This window comes from Euprymna scolopes, chromosome 10 (genome assembly GCF_053919585.1).
Source record: "Euprymna scolopes isolate OS-2025 chromosome 10, ASM5391958v1, whole genome shotgun sequence".
NCBI classification, from domain to species: domain Eukaryota; kingdom Metazoa; phylum Mollusca; class Cephalopoda; order Sepiida; family Sepiolidae; genus Euprymna; species Euprymna scolopes.
In genome coordinates, this window is record NC_136491.1 from 106,777,121 (window position 1) to 106,789,180 (window position 12,060).

General features: G+C 34.7%; 1 protein-coding gene across 1 annotated transcript in view; it reads left to right on the forward strand.

The window, feature by feature from the left end:
• LOC145286195 (uncharacterized) overlaps positions 1-8,906 on the forward strand; it is an 80,814-nt gene extending 71,908 nt beyond the window's left edge. Inside the window, exons 10-12 of the mRNA XM_080134992.1 lie at positions 1,626-1,826; positions 5,404-5,578; positions 8,436-8,906. Of these exons, the coding sequence (XP_079991118.1) occupies positions 1,626-1,826; positions 5,404-5,578; positions 8,436-8,563 (504 nt within the window). The 3' untranslated portion in view covers positions 8,564-8,906. The remainder of the gene's footprint in view (positions 1-1,625; positions 1,827-5,403; positions 5,579-8,435) is intronic.
• The last annotated feature ends 3,154 nt before the right edge of the window (positions 8,907-12,060 follow it).

Sequence of the window (12,060 nt, forward strand, 5' to 3'; positions counted from 1 at the left end):
CAGTTGGAGTCCGGCCACTGAGGAGATGCTTCTTTTTTTTTTTTGTTTGCAATAAAGTAAGTACCTCAAACAAAGTTCAGACTAAAAGCAATAATGGTCTACTAATATGTATGGCCGAATATGTCACATGAGAGATCACTTTTCTAAGACATTACAGAAAGCTGGAGCTTGCATAAAACATTGAAAATTTTCAAGGGAAGTAACTCAAAAGTTGAAATAATGAATAATAAACTTCTATTTAAATATCTTTACATTATTCCATTCTTAAAGTCCATGTTTTTATCAATATAAAATGTTTTTCTACCCGTTTCAAGAACTCTGTTTACATTTAATGAAGGCTTAAAAAAGGGAAAGGTTCCTGAAAATTACTTGTAGGACAGCAGAACAAAAAAGAAATTATGATTTAAATTGCTTCTAAAATTGTCCAAAACGCTCAGCACAGAAAACACTCAAGATGAGAACAGTAGTCTGAATAATCCAAGTAACACCTATTATCAATCCTCATCTAAAAAATTTAGAAAGCTAAATGTAATTCCACTGTATTTCTTGTAATAAAATGAAACTTCTCCCGGTTTCAATATTGATGTTCTAGAGGTGGGCTCTCTCTACCATGCTAGAAAGTTACTTATGCCTGAGAGTATCTTGTCTCTCTACAAGGCCACCATTCACCCATGTATAGAGTATTGCTGTCACATTTGAGCTGGTGCATCTGCTACTAGTCTCTCACTCCTGGCCAGAGTTCAAGAGAGAGTCGCCAACCTAATAGGTCCCGAACTGTCAGCTAAGCTTCAACCTCTGTCCCATCAAAAGTATTGCATTTCTCGCCTTGTTTTAAAATTATTTTAATAATGGATGCTCTGACGAACTACAAGCACTTGTACCCCCTCAACGTAAATATCCCCGACAAACCTGACAAGCAGCAAAATCCCACCCCTACACAGTAGAGATCCCCAGAGACCAGAAAGCCTTCTACTCTAATTGTTTCTTCTCCCAGAACTGCTAGACTTTGGAATTCTCTTCCGGGTTCCTGCTTCCCCAACTGTACTGACATGCAGAAGTTCAAGTGTAATGTAAACAAACATCTTGCTGCTCAGCTCCCTACATAGAATCCCTGCAATTTATGCTCCATATAGTAGCCTCCTACACCAAAGTGGCACTGTGCCTTGTTTTGAATGAAAATGCAATTAAAAAGAAAATGTATATTTTAGTTTGATTTGTTTAATAAAAGAAAAGACTAATTCTTTTTGTTTGTTTTTCCAAACGACATTCTATTTTGTGAATTTTTTCTTTTTTTTTTTTTGTTCTTTTTCTAACAATCTGTCATCACTTATCAAAGCCCAAAGGCCACTCAAGGATAAGAGATAAATGCATGTCAGTTGGATCTATTTAAAAAAAAAAAGGCAGCTCAACTAGCATTTGTTTACATTGGACTTAAAAACGATCATGTTGTAGTCAGCTGGAAAGCAGTTGCACGGTATTGTGTTCCACAGATGGACAGTTCTTAGAAAGAAACTTTGTTCATGGAAGTTTTGTTTTGTTTTAGGATAAGAGAGCGAAATTGTTGACATTTACTGTTATCATAACCACTTGATTTTTTCTTTTTTTTTTTTTTTTGTGTGCTGCAGGTTCCACCAATGACAAATTATTCAATGGAAGGCAGGACTTACCGTTATTTTACTGGTGAACCGCTTTACCATTTTGGCTATGGCATCTCTTATTCAAAGTTTTTCTATTCCGACTTTGTCATCCCAGCTAATGTGACTGTGGGGCAAGCTGTGGAGCTCTCCGTTCATGTCCAAAACAATGGTCCTTATGATGGCGCTGAAGTAAGTACATGCATAGTTTTCTTTTCCTACTTCATTAACGGTGTCGCATGGTCTATCACTCGAGGAGGTAGGGTCAGTGTGATGTGTGGGTGGCGCCACTACTCCAATCAAGGTGATCAATCTTACAATTAAGAAAGAAGACACATGCAAGAAGTGAAAACAAAACAAAAACATTTATTTCACCATGAATAGAAGAGGAAGAAGTAGAACTGTACGTAGTTGATTGATGATGATTCTGGAAGCAGGAAGTTCAAAAGGATAGCAGTACAGGGTGGAACGATAGGTGTCACCTCAAAGAAAGCAACACTACAGCTTTATTTTAAAACTTTTATTGAAAAAATCAATTCAGGTAACTTGATTATGTAGTAGAGCTGACATCTATTCAATGTAGCCACTTTCAAACTCAGTCACTGCTTCGATACGGGTCTGGAACTAGGAGCATGCCTTTTTCATAAGCGCCGAACTGACTTTGGTGTTGTGGGAGGTCATGTTGGTAATGTTCTCAATGTATGACCAAACAAAGTAGTCCAGCGGGTTCAGGTCAAGGAAGATGGTGGTGGTGGTGGTGGGGGGCAATGAGAGAAGGGTACAAAGTCGTAGCACTCCTAAAGCCAAGCTTGGGTCTCTTTGAATAGTGGGCTGGTGCAGAGTCCTGCTGCCACACCCAGGATCTGCCAGCAGCCACCTGCTTGCACCAGGGGATCACCACACTCTTCAGCACATTCAGGTACACTTTGGTGTTGACTTTCAAGCTGATTTTGAAGATGTGAGGTGGCATGATGTGGCCCTCAGTTGAAACGACTATAACCATGGCCAGTAACTTTGTTTTCATCACTCTGGGCATATCCCTGTTATTCATGGCAATCTAGCAATACATTTTGAGGGTGCTAGCATTGATCTTGTTGGGATAAATCGGATCGGTAGAGAGCATGAGTTGTATAGAGGCGCATCTCCGATCTCGCTTGTTGAACATTGTCACTTTCAAACATGATAGAAGGCTCCTATCGCCCTGTAGAGGCTGGATGGACAGGGACCAAAGAAGCTGCACAGAGGGGCAGATATCTCAGAATGCAGACAGCAGCAAAGAGGAGAGGTTTGGTTGCATTGTCCTATGATAGAAAAGTTGATTGTTGCTGTTTGTCCTAAGAAGGACAGTTTGATTGCTGCTACTGCTGAATTATTGTTATCATAGTGGAGAAAGGGTGTTGTCTAATAACAATCCAAGAGGAGATGGTGCCAAGCTTTGAGCTCAGACACACTCCTTTTATAATATCTTGGTGTCTGCTGCTGGTACAACACTTTCATGGCAAAAGCATGCAATTGTGTGAAAAGTACTTAAAAATTACTTTGGTTCGAGGAAGTTGTTAACTTCCAAATTGACTCCAAATTTTTATTGGAATTTTATTTTTCTACATGAATAAAATGAATTCTCTATTTTAGATCAGGGATTTCACAGTCCTATAAAATTTGCCGTATGCCTTATGGTGACAAGACCTGTTATTTTAAGTGAAATTTTCTTGTTAAATGACTTTTGGTTTTGAATATATAAAGAAGTATGCATACCAGATATATGAAGTAGAAAATGGACATTGGATTTACTTTCAGCAGCTTCATGATTCTCACTTCTTTATTTTGTCCATTAGTTCTCACATTCCATGACTGACGTTTCTGACAAAGGGGGTGGAGTTGTTTTAGTTCTTTATATCAAGTGGCTTAATGCGTATGTTTGAAATTGTTGCTTAATATCTGACGTCATTAAGCTAATATTTATAAAAGTTGAAAGCAGATAATTTGACAAGACAAACTTCAAAAGAATGGTGGTTTATTGAGTCGCACTCACTAATCACGCTACAATTAATTACATCACAGTTGGCTACTTACATCAAGTTATGATTTTTTTTCGTTATTATAACTTTCAGCTACAGACAGAGCAGCAAAGATAGATATGAGTGCTATTCCAAAAATAAAGCCTCCTATTTTTTTTTTACTCAAAAAGTTGAAGAGTTACGAAGACGGGATTGGTACCATTAAAACGATTTTGTGCTCCAGAATATATTTTTTATATAGTCACCAATATTCTCAATACACTTTTGCCAGGATACGTCTCTGCTTCTGATGCATGTCTATGACAGGGATTGCTTTCTTAGAGTCTCACAACGTCAATATCTACAACAGAGAGATGATAAAACTCATTATAAGCTTGGTCATAATAACAATACAATTTGCAATCCATTCTGACTCATTCTGGCAGAATAAAAAATAGGAGGCATTACTTTTTGGAACACCTTGTAGATTAGAGATTTGAAATTTTTTACATTTCTAAGTCTTTTTAGCTCATCATGTTCGTAAAAATATGTTTTGAACTTGTTGCCAAAGATCTAAGGCTGTTAGGCTTATGTTTATAAAAGTTAAATAATTTGACGAGAACAACTCAAGAAGACACTGGTGGTTTATTGAATCGCACCCACTAATCATGTTGCAGTTACATCATGATTGGCTAATTACACCAAGATATGATTATCTCATTTTGGTAAACTTCACTTACAGACAGATAGAGAAGCAAAGGTAGATGAAGATGATGAGAAAATTTGAAATTTCTTTTACATTATTAGTTTTTCTTATCACGTCTTAGAACGATTGTCCTCAATTCAACGATGATGAAATGCATGCTGTCTTTGCGCAATGGCAGCTACACAAGTTAAAGTAAAACATTGCAGTATAGTATTTCCATGTGGAAACGTGCTCGATTCACACCATTCAGTTGTCTCATTGACACACTGTTCAGTGAGATGAGAAAATATATTAATCCATGGGGCATCTCTGATGTGTTTTCTGATAACTTCCCAATCAGCCTTTTTGAAGTATCTCGCTATTTTGAGCAACAGTTGTTCAACTTGAGGTTGAGAATTAATATATGATGTAATTGTTTCCACAGTCAAGTGAAAGAAAGTAGGAACAATAAAAAAAAAACAAACAATCGAAAACATATTTGGATTATGAATCTTCACAAAATGTATTTATTTTTCAAAAGATCTTTCACATATCAAATCATAAATACAAAACTTACTGTTAAATATTTGTTAAAATGTTTTTGACTACTAATGAGGGTATGACACCAATGATTTCGACGATCGTTTTTATAACCACCATTATAATAACCAACCAATCAGAAGCTTCAAAAGTTACTATAAAAATATGTTGAATTTTGGATTCAATCAGTTCGCCGTCGTCTCTGTCACGAACCTGCATTTAGGAATTACTTAACACTCAAGATCGTGACTGCATTGATTCTTTGCCGATTTGATTTACTACCGCCATCTTTGTTCAACATAATGTCTCAACACTTAACAATATTAATGAAAATATCCGGGATGGTGTAACATCTCTAATAATTTCGGGAGAAATCCACCTCTTCTCAAAAACAAACATTTTTGTTCTGTCGACTTAAATAGAAAAAGAAAAATAATTTCTTGAAACTATGAAAGAAAAAAGATTAAAACAAACAAACAAACACACACACACATTTTAATTTATTTATAAATAAAATCATGTCTTGAATATGTTCTTATGTTTTCAGGTTACTCAGGTCTACATTTCATGGGTAAACCCATCGGCCCCAATGCCTAAAATACAGCTGGCTGGATTCAAACGAACTCCACTAAAAGTTAAGCAGAATATTCGGTTGAAATTTACAATCCAACCCAAACAATTGGCGATTTGGAGTGATCACAAAGGATTTATAATTGAAAATGGTAAGTATATATGAAGCCACATGCAGATTTGTGACACTTCCTCCCTCCACATACCTGGTGATTGTTATCAAAAACTACACAACATATCCCAGGATGCAATGAAGTTATTTTTGTTCATAAGTTTAACATTTTTTTTTTTTTTGCTCATATTTTGGATCAAATAGTTTTCAAGCACCTCAGAATGAGACTCATTTTGGTGTAACGTTGATTTTTTTTTTTTAACCTTTTACTTCCGTTTAATAAACAAAATAATACTCACTTTTATAACCGAGCCTTCACAGATTTTTATTAAAAAAAAGTCTATTCACAAAAAGTTTTATTAATATCCTAAAAAATATACATAGTTTTATTTACAAAACAATACGCACTTTCATAACTTTGCCATCAAAGATTTTTATAAAAGAAAAAGTTTTACTATTTAAGAGTTTTATTTACAAAACTAAACTTTTTAACCCATTAAAAACTGACAAAAGTTATAGACCGTTGACTTAGAATGTGTGCTTTATGCTAAATTGATGGTTGAATATGGTTAAATTAGTGCTCACTTTCACATTAAATACTAATCCGTATTAATCCCTAACTGTGTATTAAACAGATACCATAATACTTAGTACACTGCACTGTATCATTACAAAGATCCATACAAAATTTCAGCCAGTTTGGCTCAGTAGTTTCCTAGAAAATTCCTAGAGTAAATGTGTACATTTGTAACTTTACCATTGCAGATTTTTTAAAATTATTTGTCAGTTAAAAAAAGCAGTTTGAAAATTAGGGTTTGTTTTACAATCCACAGAGTTATGAAAAAGTGGTCAAAAATTTCAAATATATGACAAATAAATGTTATCAAAGGCAAGATAGGTTACTCTTCTACTTGCCTTTTTGCGAAGACAGCGTTAGAAACAAGATCGATTTTAATGTGGAGGGAAATCCAGCTCCCAAAAAGGGGACATTCTGGATTGGGACAAAAAGAAATTGTCTCAGTCTGGAAGGATTTTTCCCTCATTGACCAAGAATAGAAAAGATGAAGTGTAGTATCAGAACAGATACTACAGTATGCTCCTTATCATTTCACTGGTTTCTAAATTTCTTGTTCAAATGTTGATGAATAAATCTTGTTTGAATTAGAGACAGAAGAACAATGGAGAGTTAAGACGATTCAAAGAAGCAGCACATATGTTGGGTGACGATCAATTACTAAGTAGACCTAGTATAGAGTTTAACACGATATAGGAACTATTAATTCGGGTTGAGCATATTGGGAAGTGATATACAAACTGCCATTAGCGTATTAAGCGATGTTCTTTGTGCCAACAAATCAAGTTTAGGCAGTGTCCAAACATTAATTTACTACCCACATAGCAGCAGATGTAGATCACTATGTATATTTATTTATATACATATATATAATAATATGTAGTTATAAGTAGTGATATTTATATCTAGAAATAAAATAGACTTAAGACTCGTAAAATTCATACTAGAATTGTCTGCAAATATTTGTGACGCAGTGGTTAGAATACTTGGAAAAATTCTGTTGTAAAAGTGACCTTCTTGTAAAGGTTAAAGATTCGATCCTTAATGTGGGCAATTGTGGAACCTCTAGCTGGCCGATAGAATAAGAGCATGTAACCCTTGTGAATTAAATAAAAGGTTCTGTTTGAAATTCTGTGCAAATTCCTGAGTACAACAGTAAAAATTCCAGAGTTCAGCAAGATATACCAGATCAAAGGTTATATAAAAATGACGCTTAAGATGAGAACAGTAGTTCGATGAATCCAAGTAATATCGACTCTTGCTTTATTGCAAATCTCTGCATGATGAAAAAAAGTAAAGCGTTTGACAGATATTAAAAAAAAAAATTTTGGATGTAATAATTTTTGTTTGTATACTCTATTATGTTAAGTATTTAGCAAAAAATTATTCTTTGCTTAGAAAGGAGATTGAAGGGGCCCAATCGGCTGGTAACATCATACATTAATATAAGTTTACCCCAATTCAATCTGATTCTTCAAAAAAGTCAAAAACTTTTTTTCTTCTATTTATGAGGGTCATTCCAAAAGTAAAACTACCTTTTTTTTTTTTTCCTCAACTCAAAACGAGTGACCTTTTCTGCTCCAGAATTTATTTTTCTACATAGTTCTCACCATTCTCAATGCACTTTTGTCAGCGATGAACAATGTCTGTACATGGGTGTCCAAAGTGTGCTTTGTCATATGAGATTCATTCTAAAAGTAAAGCCTCCTATTTTTTTTTTTTTTTTTTTTTTTAAATTCAAAAAGTTGAAGAGCTACGAAGACGGGAGTGGTACCATCAAAACGAGTGACTTTTTGTTCTCCAAAATTTATTTTTGTACATAGTCCTCACCATTCTCAATGCACTTTTGCCAGGAATTCAATGATATATCCCTGGTTCTAATGCACATCTATAGCAGGTTGCTTTCTTAGAGTCTCACACTGTCAATATCTGCAACAGAGAGATCAAATCTTCAGGTCATGAATGGATAAGTTCAGCCATAACAATGTAATTTGCAATCCATTCTGATTCATTCTGGTAGAATAAAAAATAATCGGAGACGTTGCTTTTAGAATGCTTCTTGAATTTAATGAATTTGAGACCATTTTTAGAATGCATAGGTTTTAGCATTTCAAACTCATCTTTCCAATTTATACCACTCTAATATATTAACACCTAGAAATCATGGAAGATAAAATTAAATTATATTATCCTTTTTGTTCTTTTTCATAGACATCCTCTGTAAAGAAGCAGCAAATATTATGTTTTGTGTTTGGAATGTTTTTTTTTTTTCTTTTTTTTCCTCCCATCTTATAAGTATTCTTTTTTATTTTCTTTATTTTAGGTGATATTGTTGTTACAGTGGGTGGCTACCAACCCGGAGTGAAACGCAGAGTCAGCTCTAATGTCTTGAAGAAAACTATTTCTTTAACTGGACCAACTGTATCGTTAGGACCAAATTACAAAATTTAAATCTTCATTTTTTTTTTTTTTTTTTTTGTTTAAATCAGTTATGTCTAAGTTTTATTCTAAGCACAAATTCCAGCCATAAAGTTCAAATTATACTTAAATTTATTTTAAAAAATTTTTTTAAATTATAGTTCTTTTTTTCTTTTTCAATTATAATTTTGGATTTCGAATGAAAGGAAATTATTTTAGTAAACTATTTTTATTTTTATTTAAGACTAGCCTGGGTGGCCGGCGTTGCCCGGGTGTTTGGAGGTGTGTGTTGAGCAAAAAAAAGAAAGTTGTAGTAGGCAGGCAGGCTCGAACCCGTGACGCAAAGGTGGGAAATAAAGTGGAGGTGTGTGTAAGGGTGTTGGTTGAGCAAAAAAAAAAAAAAAAAATATGAGTAGTAAGCAGGCTTGAACTCGTACCGCACCAGAGGAAAAAGAGGTAAAAAAAACAAACAAAAACAAACGGTCTTATCGATGCACCTATCGAAAGATCGAGCTTAAAAATTACACCGATCTCGTGAAAATCCGTAACCTCTATCGAAAGATTTTGCGAGACAAACATACATATATACATACATACATTTAAATAGACAGGTGAGATTTATATAATAGATTTTTTTAAGGGAAGTAATCGTATCTTTTGGTGAAGAGTTTTCTCCCTTCGATTCAGATGATAATTGCAGTAGATGATTGTGTTAATCGGTTGGAAAGTCGATTTCATAAAACGCAGCCGAAGTTTTCAAAGGGAGGCAAAATTTTAAAGTAACCCTTTCCGGCCATTTAAAGAAGAGAAGTAAAATAAAGCCATTAAAAAAATTTAATTTTCAGATGCATCATGTGTAACAAATATTCATAATGTACACTTAACTAAAGTGGAAAAAAAAAGGGGAAGACCTAAAACTCAATGTTTTGCCCAACCGGTTGCATCATGGCCTATTTCAAACATGAAAACTAAAAACTGCTAAAACGAGGTCAATGTATGACCTAATAACCTTTAAAGAAAACAATGTTTTTATGTAGTAATTTGTAAAAACTGCTGAGTCATTCTTAAAAATCTTCCAGAAATTACATTATTTATCTTTAAATTATGATGGGTGTCGAGTTGGTGGGTCGTGGGGGGAGGTAAAGAATTACTGTAATATTAGAATTAGTATTGGAATTTATGTATGTTGCTGCTCCTGCTTAAAAGGCTCTGTGGACTGTCTGGCATTGATCTCCTTCCCCACCCCCTTAGGGGTCACGTGAACCAACCTATAAAAACAGTGGGAGATTAGGCGCCAGTCTTTTTCCGCAAGACGAAGAATGTTTATGTATATATATATATTTTTCGTGTCCTGTATATAGTTTTCTTTTGAAGTGGTGTTGAGCACGTGGAACAATTTATATATATATATTTTAAATAAACATTTAAACAAGCCTTTTTGAATAAACACACTCCAGTTGAAGATAATGTTCGTATATATTAATATTTTTTCCCTCTACAAACCCGTCGCCATCTCTGCAAGTTTTCGCAATATGTTGAGAATAATTTAACCCTGAAATAAAGCTCAATTCTCACATGTGAGAATGCAACAACAATTTGGTAGTTAAGTTCTTATCAGAAATGTGACGACAGGTTGTAAGAAGGGAACACAACCAAGCAATCGATATTTAAGCAATTTTACTGGGTGAGCAATATAATGAAAACAGACAATATACAGAATGAAGAAGATGAATGAAGGTTTGCGAAAACGTGCTTTGCTAGAACTTATCTTGAGTTCGATTAGCAATGTGTTCATCACTCAATTCCGGCTCTTTTCATGTGGACGGTTAACTGTTCTATTTCATCATATAATTGGTTTACTTCGCATGACCGTCTTGGGATGGAAAGAATGAAATATTCAATTGGGAACGTAAAGTAGAAGGGGGGGGGGCTTCAGTGACTGCCTTCAGGGGCTATGCACGAAGAACCACTGTCCAGTTAGGGTTGAAACAAAAAGGCGAAAAAAGACCGCCGCCTGATCTCCCACGGTTTTTATAGGTTGGTTCACGTGACCCCTAAGAGGGTGGGGAAGGAGATCAATGCCAGACAGTCCACAGAGCCTTTTAAGCAGGAGCAGCAACATACATAAATTCCAATATTAGAAGTGCCCTGGAGGCTTCCTTAATTTAAGTTGGGTGATTTCAGTAGTAGTAATTAAAATTACTATTTGGTAAGTAGAATATGTTAGTGAATCTAAAGTGCCCAGAGAGCAGGTATGATCCATGTTGCCCGGGAAAAACAAAATCATCATATTTTCTTATACTGTTTTATATAAGAAAATCTAATCGGCGTTGCCTAAGATTCATGATACTAATAATACAGTATAATACTGGTTAGTGGTATATATTAATCACAGCATGCTCAGTGTCATAGATAGAGCAGGGGTGTTTAAACGCAGCATTGCCTAGGAGAAAAAACATTTTTGCTAGTCTTACATAAAAGATGATGTATTAAAAACAGAATGGAAAAATAATTATACACAGGAAAAACAAACAAGAGATTAATTTTCCTATTTTTTTTTTACATGCATTCTATTTTCATGACATTTCATGTGATATATTGTATTTTATCCTCGTATGTGTATATACATATATATATATATATATATGTATTGAGCTCTTATAAATATATATATTATTATTATTATTTACTATAATAATTATTAAATACCTACAGACACTAATGTTTCATCCTTTTGGGAATCATCAGTGCAGGATGCCACAATTAATGCCAGTCGAGAGATTCTAACTGCGGCAAGAGAAGTCATGTCTGGCTTCATTAGCAAGGACCCGAACCATTCGGCGACCATCAACCATGAGAGATACAGTTGAAATTTAAACATATATATATATATATATGATTATTTCCACAGTCAAGCAACATCGCAGCTTACAAGAGCTGTGAAAGCTAGCAAACCTGAAGTCCACAACTTGAGTTATGCCCTCATTTAGGCTCCTCAGTTGAACACATCCGGACTCTGTATTCGAAATCCGAGTCTCTTGCATACGTGACAAGTACTCTGTCACTTGAGTAACAGCACCACACGCAAGAAAGTCTATTAAGTAACACAGATCAAACAAACCATGGCGAAATCTGACTATGACATGAATCTGTTTCATCTCAAACAAGGGTCATCCAACCAACAAACACCCAAGCCGATGTCTCACATGTAAGATTTTTACATTCGCTAGGATGATGTGATCTAACAAGCTAAGCTAGCAAACAAATTAATTTCAGAATCCTAAGTTCAAATGTGTTCAACTGATGAGCCCAAATCAGAGTGAAACTAGAATCTTGGACTTCCGGTTTGTTGCTTTTCATGGCTCTTGTGAGCTGCAGTGTTACTTGACTGCGGAAATAATTATATCATCTCTCGCATTCTGAAAATTATATATATATATATATATATGTGTGAGAATAAAATCAGTTTTTTTGCTCCAAATATTCAGTCGTTTTGTGAACATTAAATAATATTTTTGTCCATGTTTATC